This window comes from Olea europaea, chromosome 16, assembly GCF_002742605.1.
Source record: "Olea europaea var. sylvestris chromosome 16, O_europaea_v1, whole genome shotgun sequence".
Taxonomy (NCBI): Eukaryota; Viridiplantae; Streptophyta; class Magnoliopsida; order Lamiales; family Oleaceae; genus Olea; species Olea europaea.
In genome coordinates, this window is record NC_036252.1 from 11141597 (window position 1) to 11167996 (window position 26400).

The window sequence follows — 26400 nt, forward strand, 5'->3', positions numbered from 1 at the left end:
ACCAATTATTGAATTCAAACCCTCCAAAGCCTCTTTATATGCTTCAACATTCCTAGTAATTTGAGGCTTACTATATAGATAAAAAGGCCTCTTTTCCACAATCTCCATAACATCCTGAACCTTATTTCCTTCACAATACAAATACCCATCTTCAGATTTGGTGAAACAATGCTGAAGCTTCTGGGTTTTGGGATCCGCAGTGGACAGAACTGCCCTTACGCTCAGAGAGGCGAGTCTTGAAGTGAGCTTGAGTTTGAACGGTAAAATGTGTTTTATGGGAAACCGATTTAAAGGGGTTTTCAAGGATTTTGTGGGATGGATTGTTGGGGTTTGAGAGACGAGGTTTGCAGCCGCCATTATTGGAGGTCAAGTGGAGAAAATGTAACGGACAACAGTCAATGTGTACAGTGACTTTATTAAGCCTTCCGTTTAAGTCCCATTATTTCTTATTACATTAAATTAAATTTTTCTCTCTCCTATTTTTAACAATATAATCTTCAATAAAATAATATTACATGTAAATCAAAAACTTTTCAAACGCTCATTTTTCAAAAAAATACTATTCATCTCATTATAATCTACAAATAATGGAACTCAAACGGGGGCTAACATTGAACGAACATATCAGTCAAAGCATATTAGGCCCTTGTTTGAGCAGATTGAATTTTTGAACAGTGTATTGATGATAAATATATGATTAAAAAATAAGTAAAAATTTTAAATTTGTATGTAATATTATTTTATTGAAAAATTTATAATTGAAATGATGTTAAGATATCATTTAAGAATATATATATTTTTTAAAGAATAGGGCTCAAACATTTTTGGGATGGAGAGTAGGCGTGGAAATGGAGCTGAGTTGCTTGGCTCAATTACTGCCAGCACCATGCGAGCGGATTTGCACTCACTTGTGAGTCTGAGTCAGCTCGCTGCATGAAAATTGGGCTTGGCTCGCCTAAGAACTCAACCTACAGTTAAGATAAAAATATAGATGTGCAATTATAGCATTCTAAAAATGTCACAAGGCGACCTTTGTACCCTTGAAACCTTCGACGAATACAATCATAGACCTTTATTCAGGTTCTAATATTACATAGGCCATATGATGTCATCTTGATCCAATACAAGGTCTCTCATGATAGATATTATGTTTATAAGTATTGATAAAGTGTGTGGTATGAACAAATTTCAAGTAATACCAATCCATATCAGATATTGATACTGTTGTGCATCCTGCTATTGACTTATATTGAAGAAGTCAATCCCTACTAATGTCTCGTCCCATGCTGGCGATCCAAGCATATTTGTTCTATATATTTCGATCTTAGGAAAAGTTAACTCTATGTAGTTCAAACCAAAGTACAAATTATACATGTATATTATTATTTCTCGTAATGAAAATATATTTGTTTCGAAGGCAAATTTTAAATTAGTTTGAAGTAATTGAAAGCAATGTTTGGTCCAACGCAATTTGAGATGAGGATTGAATACTGCAACTAGGAAAAAAATAATTAGTACTCGATAACAAATAATTTTTCATGTATTTTCCAACGGTATACCTAAAATACCTCTCAATATATGAGTACCTGATTGCATCATTGATAGTATACCCTTGACATAATAATTATATTCAAACAACTAACAAAGATGAAAAGAAAAAATTAACTCCTACAAATGCCCAAAAATCACAAGGTTAACCATCGATCTTGAACAAGATACGCTATATATTTTATTAATTAAATTAAAATATTATAAAAAATGTACAATTATTTGTGCAATGTGACGAATGGTCAAATTATCTTCATCAAGATATAGTCCTTGTTCGATTTAGATATAAATCATATCTTTAGTAACTATTGATAAAATTTGATGGTATGTATGTTTAACAGTTGTGGATCCTATAAAATGTGTGATTAAAATTAATTATTAACATTGGCTTAAATTTTAATTAATTTTTCTAGCTGAACCAAACAGAGGCATAATGATGATGCTATTAAATATACGTACCAATTATTATCAATAAAATACATAGCATCAGAAGTTATAGAAATACTGTCTCCGTAGTTTAGTAAGAAAAACTTCAATCCTTCTTTCATTATACCGAACATCGTAACACAACTGACTTTTTCATCGAATATTTATAAATTTGACAAGAAATTGAACACATCATCTTTGTTCCATGAATATGATAATCAGATAGCCATTACGTAAATTATATAGAATAGTGCAATAAGGAAAATATAAGTAGTTAAAAATTTATCTTCAAACAAATTGTGAAATCAAGAGTGGTAATAATTATAAAATTATGAGAGTGATAGTTGTAAAAATTATACTGTTAAATAGTTGAGAGCAATATATTGTAGAGATTGTAGAGAATGTTGAAAGTGAATTGTGATGAAATTTGATTTCCAAATAATGCAAGATTATATATATATATATATATATAAAATTCAAATTTGAATTGATCAATGGCAGTGTTGAGATTGATCAATGGCAACACTGCCATTGATAAATCAAGGCAACCTATATGGCTGAAAAAGCCATGCACGCTATATATTTGTTATGGACTTGCCAGCTTGTGAGCTAACTCATGCAAGATTACGAGCAGCTCGCACGAGTTTTTCACTACTAGGTTAGCATCTGCAGCTTGCGTGGATCACGGTTGGGACGAGTCGAGTCGATGAGTGACTCTCCACTTCCCACCCCTGGTGGAAGGAGGTCAGTTGACATTCATACATACGGTCATGTATACCCAAATGTCCAGCACACAACTTGTAGGAATTGGTTCAAATAATTAACCAAAAATTGGAAAATGAAAGGGTGTGTAAAAGTGAAAAATGAAAAGGTGTGACTACGTGTCAACTTCGATCAAATATTCGGATTTGATCCGATGGTCAAATTACAAAAGTAAATAGACTAACTTATTTTACTTATCGTGTAGATCATCGTGATATATTTGGAATCTCGAAACCAATTTCAAATGAATGAGAAATTGCGGACCAAAGTTGGAAGAAATGAAGTGTTCAACTTTTAGAAAGGATGCAAGTTTTGGCCAAGTGTTGGAAAAGATGCATGTTTTGGCCGACAGTACTTTATTTGCATTCTTTCTACATCTATAAATAAAACCCTATGGACATGATTTTGGGTACACCAATTGCATTGAGCATTCATTCTCCTCCTGCAATTCTCTCCTTTCTAATTCCATAGCATTTTCATACATTTCCTTTGTAGAGGGAAAATTCTGTCAAAGTTCATCGGTCTCTTGTGGTTTGAAGTGCTGCTACCACAAGTTGTGAATCCATTGTATCTTGGGAGACAAGTGTCATTCACTGTGAGCATCGTAGCGGAGCAGTTTGTCTTAAGGAAAGAAATAGCGTCTCGCCTTGGATTATTCTCTATTTCTACTTTTTCTTAATCCTTGTTTTGCGAATTGTTATACGAAACTCTATCCAAATTTTCATTCATATAAATTGTGTTTCGATCACGCTCTTGTGGGTTAAAACTGGTCAAACAAATATATCAAAAATCAACCCTTACATAACTCTTTTTATAAGTTGTCTCCAACAATCTTAAGACAAATTTTGTGTCTTTGTGGTTGGTTGTGAACAAACATTATCCCACCGATATTATCATCATTTTCTTGAACTTTTGTTTGTGTAACAAAAATCACTACCATTGGGACTTCATCAAATCAAAATGGTTCCAATAATGTGGCATCACCCGTGGCCATACCGTTGCATAGTATTACTATCCCGCATGGGGAAAAGTCGGAAAATTTTGCAGGAGTAGACTTCAAGAGGTGGCAACAAAAGATGTTGTTTTATCTCACCACTCTTAATTTGGCTAAATTTCTAAAGAAAACTGCACCGGTTGTACAAGAAGGAGAAAATAATCGTGAATCGATTATTGCTTTGGATGCATGAAAACACTCGAACTTCCTATGCAAGAACTATATCCTAAACGCATTGGATAATACACTATATGGGGTGTATAGTTCAAAGGATCGGCCAAGGAAATATGGGATTCTTTGGAGACAAAGTACAAAACAGAGGATGTCGGAACAAAGAAGTTCATTATCAGCAAATTTTTGGACTACAAGATGGTGGATTCTAAAATCGTGATTAGCCAAGTGTAAGAGATTCAAGTCTTGTTACACGACATCCATGTTGAGAAAATGGAATTGAGTGAATCATTCCAAGTGGCTGCCATTATTGAGAAACTCCATCCTATGTGCAGAGATTTCAAAAATTATCTCAAGCACAAACGTAAGGAAATGAACTTGGAAGAATTGATTTTACACTTGAGGATTGAAGAGGACAATCAGAAAACTGAACAAAGGTCGGTTAATCAAGATAGCGCAAATTTTGTTGAAATGGAACCAAAGGCAACAAACAAAAAATGAAAGATTCCTAATTATGCACCGCGAAGAGACAATTCCAAGAAGGCTAAGAAGTTCAAAGGGAATTATTATAACTGTGGCAAAGCTGGACATCGTTCAAGTGAATGTTGAAAATCAAAGAAGAATGCTCAAACCCACATGGTTGCAAATAACACTCTATCCAATGGACTGTATCTGAAGTAGTGTCTAAATGCAACATGATTGGAAATACTAGAGAATGGTGGATTGACACTGGCGCTACCCGCCATGTGTGTGCGGACAAGGCGATGTTCTCCAACTATCAAGAATTGAATGGAGAACAACTATACATGAAAAATTCTGCAAGTTCCAAAGTTGAAGGACAAGGCAAAGTCACTTTGAAGATGACATCCGGGAAAGAACTAATCCTCAACAATGTCCTACATGTGCCAGATATACGAAAGAATTTAGTGTCCAGGTCTCTACTTAGCAAGAATGGTTTTAAACTTGTATTTTTATCCGATAAATTTGTGTTGTCTAAGAATGAGATATATGTAGGGAAATCATATATGTGTGATGGAATGTTCAAGTTGAACGTTCTTACAATTGTAGCGAAGCAAGTCGTTATGAATAAAACTATAAACTCCGTTTACTTGCTTGAACTTTCATGTTTGTGGCATGGTCGATTAGGACATGTGAATTACAAATTGTTGCGTAAACTAATGAATCAAAGTTTAATTTCAGTGCATAAAATCAATCCTAATCATAAATGTGAAATATGTGTTGAAGTAAAATTAGCTAAAATATTGTTCCATTCAATACAAAGGAATACAACCTCTCTTGAATTGATCCATAGCGATATATACGATCTTAAATTTGTGCAAACTCGAGGTGGTAAGAAATACTTTGTGACCTTTATTGATGATTGTACAAAGTTTTGCTATATCTTTCTTTTAAGAAGTAAAGACGAAGCCTTGGATGCAATCAAAACCTATAAGGCTAAAGTTGAAACACAACTTGAAAAATAAATAAAAAATATTCGTAATGATAGAGAAGGTGAATATGGGGCACCGTTTGAAGACTTTTGTTCTGAACATGGAATTGTTCATTAAACAACTGCACCTTACTCTCCTCAATCAAATAGTATTGCAGAACACAAAAATCGAACACTTAAAAAATGATGAATGTCATGTTAATAAGTTCGGGTTTATCACAGAACATGTGGGGGGAGGCTATTTTAACGGCAAATAGTTTTCTTAATAAAATACCTCTTAAGAAAATGGAAGAGACACCATATGAACTATGGAAAGACAATCTTCCATTCTACCAATACTTGAAAATGTGGGAGTGTTTGGCTAAGGTTGAGGTACCTTAGCCTAAATAAGTGAAAATCGGTCATAAAACAATAAATTGCATATTTATTGGATATGTCAATAATAATAGTATATATCGATTTCTTGTACACAAATTTGAAATACAAGACGTACATGAAGGGACCATAATTGAATAAAGGAATGTAATTGAATAAAAGAATGCGACATTCTTTGATAATATTTTTCCTTGCAAAGATAAGGAAAAAATGAGTTTTAACAAGAGAACATATGAAACTACCAATGAAACATCAAATGAGGAAGAACCAAGGCGTAGTAAAATGGCTAGGACTTCCAAGACGTTTGGCCCAGATTTTCTAACATATATGGTAAAGGATGATCCAAAGACTTTCAATGAAGCAATGTCTACACCGCATTGGAAAGAAGCTATCAATAATGAGATAGATTCTATAATGCAAAATCATACATGAGAATTGGTTGATTTACCTCTCGATAACAAGCCTTTAGAATGCAAATGGATATTCAAAAAGAAATTGAAACCTGACGGATCCATTGATAAATATAAGGCTAGATTGGTTGCTAAATGATATAGGCAAAAAGAAGGACTTGACTTCTTTGATACCTACTCACCCGTGACTAGAATCACATCGATAAGGTTTTTAATTGCAATTGCGACAATACACAATCTTGAAATTCATCAAATTGATGTAAAAATAACATTTATAAAAGGTGAGTTAGAAGAGGAGATTTACATGGAGCAGCATGAAGAGTTCGTTTCTCCTAACCAAAAACACAAAGTGTGTAGACTTGTTAAGTCCTTGTATGGATTAAAACAGGCTCCTAAACAATGTCACCAAAAGTTTGACAAAACAATGTTGTCAAATGGATTCAAGATCAACGAATGTGACAACATACAATGAATGCCTGTGTAATTGTATGTCTATATGTGGACGACATGTTAATAATGGGCAATAGTCACGAAATGTTGCTTAACACCAAAAAGATGCCAACAAATCATTTCGATATGAAAGATATGAGTGTGACAAATGTAACATTAGGGATTAAAATCTCTAGAACACAGTATGGAATTGTACTTTCACAATCTCACTACATAGAAAAAGTACTTAAGAAGTTTGACGTGTTTGAGGAAAGTCCTGTGAGAACTTCTCTTAATCCGAGTATACACTTAGTCAAAAATACGGGAGAAAGCATATCACAACTAAGGTATTCACAAATAATTGAAAGTCTTATGTATATTACAAACTGCACTAGATCGAATATCGTTTTTGCGGTGAATAAATTTAGTAGATTTACAAGTAATCCAAACCATGATCATTGGAAAGCTTTGACGAGGGTTCTAAGGTACTTGAAGTATACCTTAACCTATGGTACACTTCACAAAATATCATGCGGTACTAGAAGGATATTGTGATGCGAATTGGATATCCGATATGAAGGATTCCAAGTCCACTAGTGGTTATGTATTCACCATTGATGGAACTGCTGTATCATGGAAATCAACAAAGCAAACGTGCATAGCTTGATCAACGATGGAATCTAAGTTTATTGCTTTGAACAAAGCTGGTGAAGAAGCATAATGGCTTCGAAATTTCTTAGAAGATGTTTCATGTTGGCCCAAGCCAGTACCTGCAATAAGTATACATTGTGATAGTCAATCAGCAATTGGAAGGGCTCGAAGCAGCATGTATAATGGTAAGTCTAGACATATTCGTCGTAGACACAACACCATTAAGCAACTGATCTCAAATGGCGTTATCTCCATAGATTATGTGAAATCAAAGGAGAATATTGTGGATCCGCTTACGAAAAGTTTGCCTAAAGATCAAGTGTGTTGCCTATCGAGAGGAATGTGATTAAAGCCTACTACGTAAGAGTTTTTGCAATGATAACCCTTCCTTTTTGACTAGAGATCCCAAGATTTTGGTTCAAAGGGACAACTAAATTATGAAAATCCCATAAAGCACTTAGGAAATTAGAATTTCTAACTCATTCCTATGATACTAAAGTGCTTCCTGCAGAGTGGATAGAGGTTAAGATTATCTTTTAATGATTCCTATATCTTGATTAAGTCAAGTGGAGTAGGGCAGAATACTCTTAATAGGAAGTCACCTATGTAAGTGTGAAGTGGGGCCGCTTCGAAAAGAATTATTTAAGGTTTAAATTCTCTAAACACTTATGAAATCAAGAAGGGTTCAAGGCCAAAATGAACCAAGTCATGAGAACTAAGTACAGAATAGGGAAGATATCTGTGTGAGTATTGTTATCTTGACTTACACCAAAAGCTAAGTGGTTCAAGACATAGTTCACCAATTAGCCGAGTAAGTCCGATAGTATTTCATTAAGGGAGGTTCAACGCCAGAAGCCACCATCCATGATGCAGTATTTTTTCTCACCCTCTCTATATTGCATCATATCACTGCATTTGCATATGCGTACTCGAATTTTCATTCATGTAAGGAATTGTAAGAATTTGTTCAAATAATTAACCAAAAATTGGAAAATGAAAGGGTGTGTAAAAGTGAAAAAGAAAAGGTGTGACTACGTGTCAATTTCGACCAAATATTCAGACTTGATCCGATGGTCAAATTACAAAAGTAAATAGACCAACTTATTCTACTCGTCGTGGTATATTTGAAATCTCGAAACCAATTCCAAATGAATGAGAAATTGCGGATCAAAGTTGAAAGAAATGAAGTGTTGCAACTTTTCGAAAAGATGCAGGTTTTGACCAAGTGTTGCAACTTTTTTGAAAGGATGCATGTTTTGGCCCACACTACTTCATTTGCACCCTTTTTACATCTATAAATAGAACCATATGGATATGATTTTGGATACACCAATTGCATTGGACATTCATTCTCCTCTTGCAATTCTCTCCTTTCTAATTCCATAGCATTTTCATACATTTCTTTTGTAGAGGGAAAATTCTGTCAAAAGTTCATCGGTTTCTTGTGATTCGAAGTGCTGTACCACAAGTTGTGAATCCATTGTATCTTAGGAGATAAGTGTCATTCATTGTGAGCACCGTAGCGGAACTATTTGTCTTAAGAAAAGAGATAACGTCTTGCCTTGGATTATTCTCTATTTCTACTTTTTCTTAATCCTTGTTTTGCAAATCGTTATACCGAAACTCTGTCCAAATTTTCATTCATATAAATTGTGTTTTGATCGCTCTCTTGCAGGTTAAAACTGGTCAAACAAATATATCAAAAATCAACTCTTACATAGCCCTTTTTATAGGTCGTCTCCAACACAACTTTCACATACTTGAAAGTGGAAGACAAAATTTTCAAACAACTTAACATTTTTTTTTTTCAATACAATTGAAAATTTCATGCAATTTTAACACCACATTAATTGATTCGATCTGTGTAGATACAAATCTACAAACTTAAATAGGTTGGGGACCTCATTTTTTAAGGTTGAGATCCATAATCAGATCGCTTGTAAGGTTTGAAATGCTCGTCCTAATTTCCCTTCTTTTTAACATAATTCTCATGTTTTTATCGTATAAAGATTACCGCTAAATATGCTCAAAAGGAATTTTAAAAAGGTGAAGTCAGCATTACTGGTTAATAAATTTCAAAAGATTTTATAAAATATTTGTACAACATTATACACCAAGAGTAGTATAATTTGATGAGATCTTTACTAATAGAAAAATATTACAATTAATTTGATAGCGATAAAATAGCATTGCTAATTTTAGTTCAAACTGAAAGTTAATAGTCAAATATTTTATTTATGAACAATTTCATCGTGATAATGCAGTAGTGTCAAAATAATAAAAATTGTGATAAAAGAAGAATTCAATTTTTGAAAAAAAAAAAAAAACAACGCTTGTAAAAATATAAAAAGATTCCACTCTTGATATTGAAGAAAACAATACAAAAAAGGTAGTTAATTGTTTAAAATTCAAGTCTCTACAAAACATTCATATAACTCAAGGCTTGTGAGATTAGTCGAGGTACACGTAAACTGGCTAGTACAACCAAGGTCGTAAAAAAAAAACAAAAACAAAAACAAAAAACAAAAAACATTATGTAACATGTATATGTATTAGTCAAGACATAAAAGGAATGTTAATGAGGTTGTACCTTTAGTTTGAGTTGCTTCAAATGGGCGCACATAAAACAATTTATTTTGTGGTGCTCCTATCTAAGTTTTTTCTATTGTAGAAAAAATAATAGAGGCTCAAATTCAACATTTTGTTTAGAGATGTTGAACACTAACACTAAGCAAAATGAATAGAGCTCAAACGACCCACGACTAAGTCAATGTACTTTTTTCTTGAAAACATTAAATTGTATGAGAGCCACTCCTTGCAAGTCATATGTCAAGGTATTCGAGCCTAAACTGATCTAAGGACGTCAATTTCTCAAGTTCATATTTTAGTTTTACACCTCTAGGGACAAAAATGAACTTAAGGAAGCATCACAATGACAAACTATTTACTTTATCCATGAAAATTTCTAAGAATAAGCTGCATTTAATACATGAATAAGTAAAGAGAAAATATATATGTATATAGAGACGAAATAATATATTACATGATTGTTAACAATTTATAACATTATTGATGCAATAGTAAGCCCTCGTTTGTCGTCTATTTTTTTAAAACTCTTTTTTTTATATGCTCATTTTTAACCCCGCATTCACATAATAAGATATTTTACATGTAGGCTCAAATCTTTTTCTTACTTTTTAACTATACATTTTTCAAAAAAAAAAAATGACTACTTAAAATAACTTTTTTCCCAGAAAAGGGGCACAAAACGGGGCAAAATGTATATTCGAGGGAATAAGAGATTAAATTTATTAACATCTCTCTAATTGTATAATTTCCTACATAGTTAGATTGCTTAAAGAATTTCGTTTACGAGTGTTATTTCTTGAATAATATAGAATGGAAATTTCTTCCACATAATAGTTTTAGGGTGAGAATGAATTTTGTTCACTATTTTTGGATTTTTAACTAATGTTCTCCCTTCCTCATTTTTTATTTTTATTTTTTTGACAAATATGCTATTGCTTTCAATTGTATTACCAAATTATCTCTCTCATTTTTTTCATTAACTTCCATAATCATCCAAACATTATCGTCAAATTGGGCAAAGTTGATAACAATTTCTATTCGATCTATATATTTTGTAATTTCTGCCTGAATTTTGAACCCTCATATTTCCATCAAATTAGGCAATGTAATGACTATCATACTCTAGTCTTTCTCATTAACGTTTTTGTCTAAATTGCTTAGAGATTTTTTTTTTTTTTAACCGAAAAAAAATTTGGCTAGCAAAGGAGAAGTTAGTTTAGACTTTGAAAGAGTGGGTTAAGGTTGGGTGGGAAACACACGGGATTTGAAAAGAAACCACCAATTAAACGAGTGATGTATCTATAATAATTCATGGGTGTACATATAGACGTGAAAAATCATAGAGTCAAAGTTGAAAAACAAGAATCTCTCTCCCTCCTCAAGTTTGTGTGAGAAGAATTTGTATCTGTCTTCAAAAATAGTAATGGAGTCGTGGTTTTGTAGAAAGGAATGAATCATGGGTAGCCCTTATTAGGCCATCTCCAACCCTGCACCAAATTTTACACCATTTTGCACTAAATTTTGCACCAAACCAAAATTCTTCTCCAACCATTACACCAAATTTTACGCCAAATGAACAGTACTTTATTATTTTATTCATTCTTTCGATTTTTGACAATGTATTTATCTTAAAATATTATTTATTTATTTATTTATTTATTTTATAACTATATAAATTACTAAATCATAACTTAATTAAATTAACAAATATATTGATTACTAAATTATCACATGTCTTATATATTATGTTAAATTGACAAAAATATTTGATTATATTATTAATTTATGATAAACAATTACGTTAAATTTAAAAAAAAAATAAAGTTTAATAATATAAACTTTATGTTAAATTAAACTTTAAACGTAAACTTTATGTTAAAATAACAATTACGTTAATTATTATTGATTATATTAAAAAATAATAAACTTTAATAATATAATTAATAGTGTAATTAATTAAGTAATTATTATTATTATTATTATTATTATTATTATTATTGTTATTATTATAGAACGAAAATGACACAAATACCCTTAACCACTATCTTTGAAAAATGAAACATAAGGGCAAAATGGACATTGCACCATTTGGTGCAAAATCAATAGTGTTGCACCATATTTGGTGCAACACTATCCATTACACTATTTTTTGCACCAAAATTTGGTGCAATGGTTGGAGGAAGTTTGCACCAAGTTTTGGTGCAATTTGGTGCAATAGTGCAATGGTTGGAGATGCCCTTAGGCCATCTCCAACCACAACACCATTGCACCATTTTTTGGTGCAAAATTGCTCCAACCCAACACCAAACTTTGCACCATTTTGCACCAAAATGGTGCAAGTGTAAAATGTCAATTTTGTCCTTATTTTACATTTTCCAAATAAATTTGTGGAGGGTATTTATGTAATTTGTGCTATATATTTTTTAATACAATAAATTATTATTATTTTTATTAATATCAATAATTATTTGTGTTTAAAATAAATTTTAAATGTAAGACATAATAATTACTTAATTAATTAAAAGATGAAAATAATTTAAAATACATCAAACACGATTAATTAATTATTTATTTAGTAATTTATGTATTTCTGAAATAATTAAATAAATAATATTTCAAATAAGTAGACTATAAAGAATAAAAAAAGGGAAGAAAATGGTTAAATACTGTTCATTTGGTATAATTTTTGGTGTAATGATTGGAGATGAATTTTAGTTTGGTGCAAGATTTGGTGCAAAATTTGGTGCAAAATGGTGCAAAATTTGGTACTGGGTTGGAGATGGCCTTACAACCTCAAATTGTCAAAATATTAATGCAGACTTAAAAAAAATTAAAAAAAAAATCTCTCATTCATTTTCAAACCCCTGATATTTTGTTATTGGTAAATACTCTCTCTCTCTCTCTCTCTCAAGAAATCTCCCGCAATTCATCTCTATATGCCCATGTAATGATTCTTTAGATATGGGTTTTGAATCATGATTTTAGGGATGTAGAATGTTTGTATTTGTGATTGCCAATAATATTAATGTCTTCCAAAAATCTTGTTTGATGTAGATTTTGTGAAAGTTTTATTTTTGAAGAAGATGTGGTTAAAAAGTCGTAAAATGTTATGGATCGACATATAAAATCTTTTTATCAGGAGAGTTTGTGGAAAAATGAATTTTAAAGAATATGTACTGAACAGGGGCTTTATGCGTTTGTGAGCTTCTTTTCGAATAATACTGTATGTTTATTAGCATAATTGGCTTTGATCAAATTTTATGTATATACACAATAATAGATATGTTAGCAAAAAATTTTCATTTTTTATCATGGAGTTCTATCTATATATTTCTTTAGATTTATGGGTTTTGTTGATATGGTACATATTGGTTGTTGGCATAAAATCATTACAATGATTTTACTTCCACATTTTCTTCTGGTGTAAGCCGTTGCTTTACTTGGTTATAAATTGATTAAAAGAAAAAGTTTGAGATCCCCGTTGAAGAAAGTACAGCAAACAGAGGGCTTTCATTTGTTATTAGATTATTTTCTCATGTTCTTTCAGTGCAATTAATTGCTTTGTTAGGAAACAAATAGATCGAATGGATTGAGATATCTGTTAAGGCAAATACAGCAAACAAAGGGCTTTCTTTTGGCTCATTCGTTATTTTCGATATCATATCAGGAACGAGAATCGATTACATGCTTATGTAGACCTAATAATTAGCTATTATCGGGTGGCAAATCGGGGGGAAGGCTGCAACTCTTCAGAATTAGTCAAGCGAAGTTCGGACACATGAGTCATCAAAAAATAAAAAAAATAATAATTAGCTATTACCAGGAGAAAGAAGGAATCTGCATATTATATATGCATCTATTTTATTCATTTAGATGTATATATCCACGATTTGTAGATGGCTCTGTGTTGGAATAATGTCTTCTTTTCAAACAGAAATATTATATATTTTTAGTATGAGTTTTTTGTTTTGTTTCTTGGTAAATATTTAGGCATTCAACATGTTCGTAATAGAGGGATTTCATAAATATATGTCTTGTATGATCAAAGTAGCAATCTGCAATCATGAGTGACGATATCTCAAGAACTCGAGAGCATCCTTTTAGGCCAAGTAAGTGTTTTCATGTCATTAAGCTTTATTACGCAGTTATTTATCGTAATTAATCTTTCAATTTGCTGATCTTGTCTATGAATATCAGAAATTAAAAGCTCGTCTCTGCATGAAATTCTTTAGGCGAAATATTGAGATGCACTTGTGTCCATGTTAAGATCTGCTAGGGCCATACCATAAAATAAACTGAAGTTTATAGATACTCAACTCTTGAAATCGTGGTGCGCATACAGAAAAAGCTGGTCTATTTTGATATCTTAAGATGGACCATTGTATCATATCCAGTATTGTGTACCAAACATACACTCATGGTTTAGATATCATAAATGTAATGTATATTACATTTGTTTTTGTTTTTGTTTTTGTTTTTGGAGTGCTAATATTACGCTGTGTGATTAAAAGTTCGTTTCTTCAAACTCTATTTTGTTTTTGGAGTGCTAATATTACGCTGTGTGATTAAAAGTTTGTTTTTGTTTTTGTTTTTGGAGTTATGTCTATCGTGCTTGAGGACGAGTGTGATATGAAAGAATTAAAGGCCGTGGATGCCTTTCGTCAAGCACTAGTCTTGGAAGAATTACTACCAGAAAAACACGATGACTATCATATGCTGCTAAGGTGTACTTTATTCTTTTCTCATATTCTAGATTTTGTATCGAGGCAACACTCGACATTTAATGAATACATTATATTCTTGACGGTGAGGCCTGTATTGTTTTTTGTCGATCCTGCAGATTTTTGAAGGCCAGGAAATTTGATGCTGAGAAAACAAAGCAAATGTGGACTGATATGCTGCAAATGCAATGGAGAAAGAAATTTGGTGCTGACACAGTATGGATGTGCTGATGGCCAAATAGTATAGTATATGTTTTCGGAGCTAAATAATTCTAGTAAGCATCCGATTTGCATTTCTTCCCTGAACACTACCCGCAAGGGCATCATGGAATCGACAAGTACGGGAGACCTGTTTACATTGAAAGACTTGGTCAAGTTGATCCGGTGAAGCTCTTGCAATTCACAACTACAAACCGCTATCTCAAGTACAATATTTAGGAGTTCGAGAGGACTTTTATCGATAAATTTCCAGCCTGTTCCATTGCAGCCAAAAAGCACATCGACCAGAGCACGACCATTTTGGATGTAGAAGGAGTGGAATGCATTGGTGTTCTTTATAATTGAAAGTAACCAGTAATCTCATTTCCAAAGTAAATTAATCAGTTATGAAACCCTTTAAATAAGATACTTGACCAAAAAAATACAGATGTGATTGCATACTAGTGTAACTATCTACCAGAATATATAAAGATTTCCTGGGATGAAAGGAGCACCGTCGAGTCATTCCTTGACCCTAAGACCACGGTGAAGGGGAGAAAGAAGGAATCTGCATATTATATATGCATCTATTTTATTCATTTAGATGTATATTTCCACGATTTGTAGATGGCTCTGTGTTGGAATAATGTCTTCTTTTCAAACAGAAATATTATATATTTTTAGTATGAGTTTTTTGTTTTGTTTCTTGGTAAATATTTAGGCATTCAACATGTTCGTAATAGAGGGATTTCATAAATATATGTCTTGTATGATCAAAGTAGCAATCTGCAATCATGAGTGACGATATCTCAAGAACTCGAGAGCATCCTTTTAGGCCAAGTAAGTGTTTTCATGTCATTAAGCTTTATTACGCAGTTATTTATCGTAATTAATCTTTCAATTTGCTGATCTTGTCTATGAATATCAGAAATTAAAAGCTCGTCTCTGCATGAAATTCTTTAGGCGAAATATTGAGATGCACTTGTGTCCATGTTAAGATCTGCTAGGGCCATACCATAAAATAAACTGAAGTTTATAGATACTCAACTCTTGAAATCGTGGTGCGCATACAGAAAAAGCTGGTCTATTTTGATATCTTAAGATGGACCATTGTATCATATCCAGTATTGTGTACCAAACATACACTCATGGTTTAGATATCATAAATGTAATGTATATTACATTTGTTTTTGTTTTTGTTTTTGTTTTTGGAGTGCTAATATTACGCTGTGTGATTAAAAGTTCGTTTCTTCAAACTCTATTTTGTTTTTGGAGTGCTAATATTACGCTGTGTGATTAAAAGTTTGTTTTTGTTTTTGTTTTTGGAGTTATGTCTATCGTGCTTGAGGACGAGTGTGATATGAAAGAATTAAAGGCCGTGGATGCCTTTCGTCAAGCACTAGTCTTGGAAGAATTACTACCAGAAAAACACGATGACTATCATATGCTGCTAAGGTGTACTTTATTCTTTTCTCATATTCTAGATTTTGTATCGAGGCAACACTCGACATTTAATGAATACATTATATTCTTGACGGTGAGGCCTGTATTGTTTTTTGTCGATCCTGCAGATTTTTGAAGGCCAGGAAATTTGATGCTGAGAAAACAAAGCAAATGTGGACTGATATGCTGCAAATGCAATGGAGAAAGAAATTTGGTGCTGACACAGTATGGATGTGCTGATGGCCAAATAGTATAGTATATGTTTTCGGAGCTAAATAATTCTAGTAAGCATCCGATTTGCATTTCTTCCCTGAACACTACCCGCAAGGGCATCATGGAATCGACAAGTACGGGAGACCTGTTTACATTGAAAGACTTGGTCAAGTTGATCCGGTGAAGCTCTTGCAATTCACAACTACAAACCGCTATCTCAAGTACAATATTTAGGAGTTCGAGAGGACTTTTATCGATAAATTTCCAGCCTGTTCCATTGCAGCCAAAAAGCACATCGACCAGAGCACGACCATTTTGGATGTAGAAGGAGTGGAATGCATTGGTGTTCTTTATAATTGAAAGTAACCAGTAATCTCATTTCCAAAGTAAATTAATCAGTTATGAAACCCTTTAAATAAGATACTTGACCAAAAAAATACAGATGTGATTGCATACTAGTGTAACTATCTACCAGAATATATAAAGATTTCCTGGGATGAAAGGAGCACCGTCGAGTCATTCCTTGACCCTAAGACCACGGTGAAGATTCATGTGAGCTACAATCAGCTAATGTCAAATTATAACTTATTCTTGTCAAATTCAGGGACATGACTGGTTGTGCCTTTTCTTTTTCGAGGTTTTGGGAAATAAATATCAGAGCAAGCTGCTTGAGATTATTGATGCTAGGTAATCTTAATTTAGTGGCTTCTTGGTTTTAACAGAAACCTGGATTGACTCGTTAACATAGGAATTGAAACTATAACTTCGATGTCAAACCCCTTCTTTTTCCTTCTCTTGACCACCGAAGTGAAGTGACAGGAAGAGAAGACTGTTGCTTGACATCTCTATTCATATAATCCTTACAAAAGATCCTTTTTTTTTTTTTTTTTTGGCTCTCTTTAGCCCTATCACTGCACAGCAAACCCACAGCCGTCCCCCATTCATAAAAAAGTAAGTTGTAACAGAACTACTCGTTTAACCAAGCTCAAATTTGTTGTAAGCAAGGCTTAGTTTGCTGTTCTTGGCACTATTAGTAAAATTACAACATTTTGCCTCGTATTATTAGCCATCTGAAACTAATGGATTTGAAATGAAATCTTTACTTTTCCCTCTGAACTGCATAGTTACTAACGTTCCACGAAATCTTCACCTTTATTTAGCATATTAAGCCTGAGGAATGTGTACCGGTGATTGGCAAAGCTGCTGATGCTACTCGGCCGAAAGCAGTAAAAACTTGCTCATGAAGGTATAGTTGAAATAACAAATCCTGGATCACTACTTCCAGCCGGGATATTCTATCTATATAAAACGTGTGATATCTTCGTGACATGTTCAGTATGATGGATTCGACTGTACTAGATAGGACAACGAACAAACTTTGTAACTTATTTTTTAATCATGTCTAGTCTTGTCCAATCCAATATATCTTACTCACAGACAGAGTGTTACTTTTGACTTCCAATCTTAAGCAATTGCTCACAGGTATTATTATTGGTTTCACGCACCTTCATGCATATTGAGATTGTGGTTTAACCCATTTTAAGCCAAAATTGTCACAATGTGGTGAATTCACTAGGTTTTCCCCTCCCTGTAGCTGTTGATTATGTCCCCGTGCACAACGCTTGTAAAACTTTGGAAGGAATTAGGAACCGAATCTTTACCAGGGTGATGACCATAGTTATGAGCATAGTTACCATGGTCCAAATAATACGCTAAATGCCAAAGAAGCTCATAGCTGCCACCCTCTACTCAACTTCCACGTACGGTTGTCGACAGATGATTAAAGGTCAGGAACATGCACACCAATTGCCAGAACCTGCTATCTCGGGGACTCTGTATATCGACATGATGAAAAGAATGAATGAACTAGAAGAGAAGGTGAGAGTTCTCAGCAATAAGCCAACGGTAATGCCACCCGAAAAGGAGGAAATGGTTAGTGCAGCGTTAAGTCAGGTCAATATCTTGGAGCAAGAACTTTCAGCAACTAATAAGGTATCTGATTCTCTCAGATTTGATCTCCTGCCCACCATGGAAAGGAGATCTGTTGCCCACAGTTGATTTGAGGTGTTGCCACATCACTAGTACTTTGGATCCCACTGGTGATGTGGCACACCGATGGACAATATATCTTCTGATTATCTGGTTCTCTCTAGACGTTCGTTTATGCATCTAATAATGCAAATGCAGGCACTTGAGGATACTATTTTTCAACAAAAGGGTCTCACTGCCTACACTGAGAAGAAAAAGAAGAAGAGATTCTTCATCTTTTGTGGGCAGAAACCATAATCTTCGTAAGACGTAGGTTTGGTGTTTTTAATATCCAGACACCAAAAAATATACTGGCGTTTGCTAATGTTTATATGTATTTTAAAGACCGTGTACATTACAAGATTGAATTAAATTAAAGAAGAAAAATTAGTTTAAATCTTGTACATTGTCATGTGCATTCCTACGTAGCATACAGGGACGAATCCAGGATGTTGAGTCAGCACGGACGGCCGCTGACCGTCGATTGTGAACCGTCGGCCGTAATAAAATATTAAGAGCTCGTTTGATGTCATTTTTTGCAAAAAAAAAAAAAAAAAAGCATTTTGAAATAGTGATTTGATGGAGAATATGTACTTAAAAATAAGAAAAAAAATTGAATTTGCGCGCAATATTATTTTATTTAAAAATGTTTAATCGAAAATAAGGGAAAGAAAATTGTATTATGAACCAAATGGGAATCAAACAAAGCTTAAAATTTAAATAAAATAATTATTTTTTAAAAGTTGAACATATATAATTTCGTAATAAGAATAAATCTTACTCACCAAATGACATTATTGCTTCGTATAATTCAAAGGAAGAGCACAGTGTTAGAAATTTTACAATTGAAACACTAAAACCTAACATATATTAGTTTTTTAAATTTAATATCAAAACTCACCAAGTGTCATGATGTTCAATCTTTCAAAATATCTTTGAAAGCCTCACAGGTTCGATTCCCCATTGGTCCTCTTCATATTTCGATGTTTTTTGGTAAAATTTGTATAACTAAAAACGTTATACAATATATTGGTGGACAAAAGTTTCGAACCTGGGACATCTAAGAAACAAACGCAAGCGCTAGCCAACTTGGCTAGAAGGAATGGTTGAAACGAAAATGAATTACCAGTAATTTATCCTAAATATTTGTCTATTCTCTAACGGCTCTCGACGGATCCAGCACGCGCGGCCGCGGGGGCTCGCCAGATGCTGCATCCACCAGTGATAGTATATATTGTTTCTTAAATAAGCCTTTACATTCCCACTAAAAGCATGTTTGTTACACAGTTCTAGTAGAGGAGTTGAACTTATTTTTGCTCTTTAAACTGTTCTGCTATATTTAGAGACTTGAGAGAGAGAGAGAGAGAGAGAGCGCTAGCCAACTTGGCTAGAAGGAATGGTTGAAACGAAAATGAATTACTAGTAATTTATCCTAAATATTTGTCTATTCTCTAATGGCTCTCGACGGATCCAGCACGCGCGGCCGCGGGGGCTCGCCAGATGCTGCATCCACCAGTGATGGTATATATTGTTTCTTAAATAAGCCTTTACATTCCCACTAAAAGCATGTTTGTTACACAGTTCTAGTAGAGGAGTTGAACTTATTTTTGCTCTTTAAACTGTTCTGCTATATTAGAGAGAGAGAGAGAGAGAGAGAGAGAGAGAGTTTAAACATGCTTGATAAAACCTTTCAGTAATTTTTTTACAGAAACTGGAAGTTTATGTGCTCAATCCACTTTCTCAGACAGGATGGAAATCCAACATCAACGAAATTTACACAGCAAACATATCCCTGGAACATCAAAGCTCCACACTTGACACCTTACCAGCAAAACTTCTTTTTCTGCACACAGGACCATCATTATCAGCAGGAAGTCATTAGTCTACAATTACGTTGCATACACGTGCTCATTCACGCAATAAGGTTGATCTATCTCTCGCACTCTCTCCTATGCGCGAATGACTGAGACAGGACAGATATGCATACTGTAGTATGTGCATGTGTTCGCAATATTTTGATTCATAAGGAGGATCAGATTAACACAGTAGTAAGTAGTCACGTGCATGTTTGAGAGAGAGTGAAGCTCTTGATTTTAAATGTTAAAACTTCTATTGTAAATATCAAGAACAAAGAACTGATCAACTCACCCGAAGTCTGGCTTCTTCTTGACTATCTATATAAGCAAGCAGCTCCTCTTGCTTAATCAAAGCCTCGTACAAAGCCTGCCCAGGAGAGAATCCAATCCAATATCAGTTCAAGTGCCTTTAGAAAGGGGAGCATAACATGAAAATCTAGCTTAAAGAAAATCCTCAAGAATGCAGAGTACAACTGTACTGAAACTAATTTGCCACAGAAGAATGGATTTTGGTTGCAAAAGTAGTGCTGTTAAAATAGAATTTACCTTTTTGGTTGCAATTAACTCTGCTTCTAGGGCTTCCACTCGACAAACAGCAGCATGCAACAGTTCTTCTTTCTCACAAGGCATTACAAATGGCTTTGTTTGAAGAGCATTGACCTTCTCCTCAAGTTTGCCCAACCTATTCAGTACAGAAGACAGCACTTCTCCCTCTGAAAATGCTGGTGTTGGAGATGGTGGTCGAAATTCCTCCTTCAGGATTGTGTCAAAGGCATTTTCCGTAATGGTTGATTCTTGATGTGATGATGCATCAGGAACCTTTTTCAGGAGACAGCATGATAATGAGCGGAAGAGCATGAAAAGGGTCATGAAGAATGCCATAAGAGAGGTTAAAATCCGAGCACGTAGTCCTTCTGGAGCCTTTTGTGAATCAGGTGAAAGAACCGTTTCTGAATGAAAAAAAGAATGGCCAATATCAGTTAAAGCACTCTAGGCAGATTATTCTGATACTAGATCAGATTCATTTGTTTATTTCTCTGGACAAGAAAAGGATTTGTACATCCTACCAAAATGACAGAAATTAATCATTTACAGCAGGCTAAATTGATAAATGACCCCCAAGAAAAATGTAAAAGAGAGAACAAAAACTATCCAGCCTATAGCTGTAAGCAAAAATAGACAGGCAGTTAATAAATTTTGTAAATCTTTTCTTCTGGTCATTTGTGCAACCGTGGACTGCTCATCTATGCAAACAAAGGTAAAGGTAAATGAATTTCTTACTGACAACAATCACGGTTTTGGTGACAAATTTTACAGAAACATGGTGTAAAATTTCTTTGCAAAATGTATGTACTTATGTTCCAGGGGGGNGGGCATGGATACACATCAATATTCAAAAAATAATATAATTCACAGCAGGAATTGGATGACTGTTTTGAATTCTAAATGATATAGGCAAACAAATGCTGATCAGAAAACTTCTAACCATGGACTTCAGAAACCAACCTTTTGTGACACAGGGCTTCTGAAAGGATACTTGCTTCTTCCATACCGAATCAATAGCCTTGTCAACCATGGGAACATATTCATCATATCCCGAGAAGTTACCATAATAGATTGGTGTCCCACCGGCCTTGACCTGTGCAAGAAGTCAAATATTATTTGACATTGGAGACTACAAAAAGCAGAGTCAATTTTGATCCACCTACTATAATAACAAAAAGTTGTTTCCGCTGAAATTTTCCCTAACTATGGCAACGAATAAATTCTACGAATGCCCAGATCAACTCAACAAAAATTAAGAGGTATTCAATTAAGCCACCTCCAATTTTATATTTCCCAACCACAGAAAACTGAAACATCTCTTTGTGTGAAAATGATCCCTGAACTGAACATTACCTCCTCACGAACAGGAGTCAACCGAAGATGTGAATAATTTCGGATGGCCTTTGGTGAAGCAATATCTTCAGCTTCAGAACCAGACTCAGCAGAAGTATCACTGCTTTTAACCTGCTTCAACAATCAAATGATTCCAAGATCTTTTGGCTTAAATCTAACATACCATTCACAAAGAAACAGAGGCCATACCATTGGGTAGTGTGGTTTAGCATAAACAACCTTCCCCTCACTGTTAAGAACTTTTACAACCTGCCTGGCACGTAGTGCTTCACAATTGAGTACCATCTACACCATGATGTCAAGAGATCATTTTTTCATAAATCAACAATACATTAACCACAACTGCTGACAAGGAAAATACACGTAATGCATTCATTTTATGTTAAATATAAAAACTTTCAGCAGGCTGGGAAGGACCTTTAGAATCTCGGGATTTTTCCATGGTCCTTTATCAGAGTGCAGGCAACCCCCTTGATCTGCACAACTACACATTCCTCCCAAGAAGTCTGGCAACTCGCTGCATAAACCCACAAAACCAAATTCAGTCATTCAAACAGAATTCAACAGTAATGTCATCATAAGCAAGAGGATGACTGTCAACTCTAACGAGAGCGATCCCGTTTACCTGGAATCTATTATTTCAAGTAACTTGTTCTGGTATTTATTTCCAAGAACCTGTGATAAATTTCAGAAAATAGAGAGATTCGAGTTGCAGTCAGTCGCTTTAAGGCGGATAACAACGCTGCCAAACGACTAAAGGAAGAATATTGACATACATGAATCTTTGTAGTGGTTCTGGGATCCAGGAAGCTCTTCACAGTATTCCACAGTAGTCGAAAGCCTGGACCAGCATTAATGATAAACATTTGATGAAGTGTCTGCAAAAATTTGAAGTACAATATATCACTACCCGAGACTTTGCAAAGACTGATAGCGCTGATCAAGCTAAAAATCTAAAATTTTACTTCAGGATAATTATTTCCATCAATATTTTGAAGCCGTATAATGAGTTCACGAGCACTTTTAGTAAAGTTTTTCAAACCCTGAAAATTAACAATAAGACACGTTACATGTAGAAATGAATGATGACTAAAAATGTATGTGCTGTAATGACAATTTGTAAAAATAAAATTAAAAAAAAAGAAAACCGAAGAGCACGAATCATACCACACCATGGACATCCAAAATTGTCGTGCTTGAATCAATATGCCTTTTGGCAGCAATGGTACAAGCAGGAAATTTAATTGCAAAGCATTTCTCAAACTCTTTCACGTGGTATTTTATGTAACGGTCCAAGGTCGTAACTTGCATAAGTTTATTGGGATCAACTTTCCCCAATTTCTCAATGTACACCGGCCTTCCCTCCTTATCAACTCCATGATAACCATGCGGGTAGTACTTTAAAACTTCATTCAACTCGTTAAATTCAAAATCCTGGAAGAAAACAAATCATAATTCCGAAAAGATAATCTTCACTAAGAGAAACCAGGAAATTTGTCAGGTCTACAAGCAAGCTTGAAAATTTTCAGGTCTATTACCTCCATAATTGTGTCAGCGCCAAAATCTTTCCTCCATTGAATCATATCAGCCCACATCTGCTTGGATTTTTCAATATCAAACTTCCTTGCTTTCAAAAACCTGAAAGCAGTTTTGTCTATAATTTAGAAAAGATTGACAGATTACTGAATCAAAGGGAAATCAGAAACAGAACCAAACAATCGTAAAATAGAAACACAAAGCTACATTAATATGCTTATGTCCATTGTCATGTGTGTGTGTGAAATAGGTCAAAAGGATGAAGCTAGTAGTGTGACTGCCAACCCTCCAAGGATGTTCTAAAATTTTACAAGAAACATTAATCTATCAGATTGTCTTCAATTTCCCCCTCCTAACAGGAAAAGTAATCCCTCAAGTCTGAATCACTTACAGTCTCACACTATATAATTAACATTGCTTTAGGAAACGGACATATTTTTCTCACTAAAAAGTTTAGCTTTATAACAAGAGAGAGTTGTAAAAGAATTATAGGAAGTCATTATCACAACAGAGTCAAACATGGTTTTGGCTGGGGATGCTGATCCTAACAGGTGTGTCATGGAAAAACTTTTATACCTATGCATCTTCTGTCAAAGAGTGCATACATCCAAATTAGTGAGACTAGCGATTTTAGTTCAAAATGCGGCAAATAATCCAGCCATATGAATGGTAATTTTTCAGTAACCTCCCCTTAATATAAATCAATTCCCACAACATGATGGTCCAGGATGAACTTTATAGATTTCATTAATACTTGTATGCATTTAAGAAAAAGTAGCAAAGAGAAAAGATTAGGGAACCTCAACATCATATGGTAATCATCAAGCTTTGCTGGTAATAACTCATCCAAAATTAAGGCTTGTCGGAATTCATCCACAGCTTTTAGTTCCTCAACGTCTCGGATATCCTCAATTGAAACGGAGCTGACTCGACCATTGCTCTTGTTTCTACTTTTCTTCTTCTTCTTCTTCAGAGAATGTTTAAACTTTGATGATGCATTCAGTGCTTTCTTTTTCAGGGAACCAATTCTTGTCCTCCTTTCATCTTCGGAATTCTCAAAATCAGATTTTCTTTCTCTTCTCTCATCATTACCTGATGAGCCCTCAAAGCCTACCATGTGGAAAGCAAATATGAATATAAAAAATCATTTTAATTAAAGATAATGACAGCGTGATTCATAAAAGAAACTCAAAGTTAAGTGAATAAAATAAAATATTATCAGAAAACATAGTATTCAGCTTTTTTTGAAACTAATAATCTCATATCGTGGTTCAAAGTTGGCTATTTTGGGACGGGACTTCGTGGTCGTCACATTACAATCCAATATTTTTCTATTAAGATTGCACAATTTTTAGGTACTGATACTTCCACCTCTAAAATAATATTTCTAGGGAAAGGAAAACAAGGTCTAGAGAATATAACCTAGCTCCATGAATGGAGTCATAGATGCTCTGCGTCTCTCCATGATAATTAATTCTAGTCATGCTATTTAAAACCAGTCACACACATACAGAAACATTTCCAATTAAGAAACAAACAGACTACAAATAAATACAGCATTGCAGCTGCAGCAACAAGAAATATCTAAATCAAATATGAGAGTACGAGGTCTTTACAAACCTCAAGAAGTAACACCACAATTTTGATCCAGAAATTTTCATTAAAAATAGTAGAAAAGTTCAACTCCATCCCAAGTTCGTCTAAATTCTTCAGTTTTATTAATAAATTTGAAACTGCCCATACTAGCAAATAAATAAATAAAACACAATTCGAAACAAAAATCATTTTAACAAGTTAAAGAATTTCATAGACAGAAGCTCTAATTATACAAATATAATTACATTTGGTTCCTACAGAAAGCAATCGCTGAACCCAATTTTATATAAAATCAACAAGATTACAAGAAATAAACGATTTACTCACAAGGCCTCGCAAATCGATCCAGCGGTCCAGACATCGAAAGTTACCGATCACCGAAAACCTCTCAAAATCGTTGATGATCGTCAATAAATCCCGCAACCAAGCATCACCAAATCTCTGTACACTGAAAAAACTTAGATCATTATTCAATACAACACAAATTTTAGATAAAAAAAAATTCAGCTGTTTATTCTATTCAGGTAGAGTAAAAGTAAACCTTCGAAAAGTAATGATGCGGATCGAAGCTGATCAAAACACAAATAAATATTAATTGCAGCAATTTCCGTAACCGCTATAAAGGGAGGTAAAGATGGGTAATGTGAAAATAAATAGAAATAAATAAATATCTGTATCGCCGGACTAGATTTAGACGGCGGCGATGGGATAGAAGTGGGTAAAAACACGTGGCTAAGGGAGCGTGAGTGCTGGGCCGGACTAGATTTAGACGGCGGCGATGGGATAGAAGTGGGTAAAAACACGTGGCTAAGGGAGCGTGAGTGCTGGGAGAGTAAGAAAATTTGCCAGCGGTGGTTGGCGTAAAACGCCAGAGGTTGATGGCGGGTCTTTTGTGAAGGGATATTTGTAATTTCGTCCGCAATCTTTGCAAAACCTAATAAATCAGAGGTAAAGATGGGTAATGTGAAAATAAATAGAAATAAATAAATATCTGTATCGCCGGACTAGATTTAGACGGCGGCGATGGGATAGAAGTGGGTAAAAACACGTGGCTAAGGGAGCGTGAGTGCTGGGAGAGTAAGAAAATTTGCCAGCGGTGGTTGGT

The 26400-nt window shown here is 34.2% G+C and overlaps 4 protein-coding genes across 8 annotated transcripts in view; 2 read left to right on the forward strand and 2 right to left on the reverse strand.

Moving 5' to 3' along the window:
* LOC111412623 (diaminopimelate decarboxylase 2, chloroplastic-like) overlaps window positions 1-412 on the reverse strand; it is a 3339-nt gene extending 2927 nt beyond the window's left edge. Inside the window, exon 1 of the mRNA XM_023043556.1 lies at window positions 3-412. Within this exon, the coding sequence (XP_022899324.1) occupies window positions 3-357 (355 nt within the window). The 5' untranslated portion in view covers window positions 358-412. The remainder of the gene's footprint in view (window positions 1-2) is intronic.
* A 12279-nt stretch (window positions 413-12691) lies between these two features.
* On the forward strand, window positions 12692-15149 carry LOC111412085 (phosphatidylinositol/phosphatidylcholine transfer protein SFH12-like). Of its 2 annotated transcripts, XM_023042845.1 has the most exons (3): window positions 12692-13914; window positions 14403-14529; window positions 14646-15149. In XM_023042845.1, the coding sequence occupies exons 1-3, from the start codon at window positions 13869-13871 to the stop codon at window positions 14755-14757; spliced, it is 285 nt and encodes a 94-aa protein (XP_022898613.1). In that variant the 5' UTR covers window positions 12692-13868; the 3' UTR covers window positions 14758-15149. The 2 variants fall into 2 exon arrangements, with proteins under 2 accessions (XP_022898613.1, XP_022898612.1); XM_023042844.1 differs by having other exon boundaries at window positions 14403-15149.
* Window positions 15150-15288: 139 nt separating this feature from the next.
* On the forward strand, window positions 15289-17057 carry LOC111412084 (phosphatidylinositol/phosphatidylcholine transfer protein SFH12-like). 2 transcript variants are annotated; one of them, XM_023042843.1, is made up of 3 exons: window positions 15289-15564; window positions 16053-16179; window positions 16296-17057. In XM_023042843.1, exons 1-3 carry the CDS (start codon window positions 15519-15521, stop codon window positions 16405-16407), a joined length of 285 nt encoding a protein of 94 aa, XP_022898611.1. In that variant the 5' UTR covers window positions 15289-15518; the 3' UTR covers window positions 16408-17057. The 2 variants fall into 2 exon arrangements, with proteins under 2 accessions (XP_022898611.1, XP_022898610.1); XM_023042842.1 differs by having other exon boundaries at window positions 16053-17057.
* A 3006-nt stretch (window positions 17058-20063) lies between these two features.
* On the reverse strand, window positions 20064-26160 carry LOC111412083 (phosphatidylinositol/phosphatidylcholine transfer protein SFH6-like). Of its 3 annotated transcripts, none has more exons than XM_023042840.1 (15): window positions 25837-26160; window positions 25623-25736; window positions 24500-24809; window positions 23702-23801; window positions 23331-23597; window positions 23129-23206; window positions 22940-23041; window positions 22789-22838; window positions 22581-22680; window positions 22353-22448; window positions 22164-22274; window positions 21771-21903; window positions 20811-21214; window positions 20557-20631; window positions 20064-20251 (listed from the first exon to the last, which is right to left on the reverse strand). In XM_023042840.1, the coding sequence occupies exons 2-15, from the start codon at window positions 25654-25656 to the stop codon at window positions 20231-20233; spliced, it is 1881 nt and encodes a 626-aa protein (XP_022898608.1). In that variant the 5' UTR covers window positions 25657-25736; window positions 25837-26160; the 3' UTR covers window positions 20064-20230. The 3 variants fall into 3 exon arrangements, with proteins under 3 accessions (XP_022898608.1, XP_022898607.1, XP_022898609.1); XM_023042839.1 differs by having other exon boundaries at window positions 25623-25743; XM_023042841.1 differs by lacking the exon at window positions 23129-23206 and having other exon boundaries at window positions 25623-25743.
* Window positions 26161-26400: the final 240 nt, after the last annotated feature.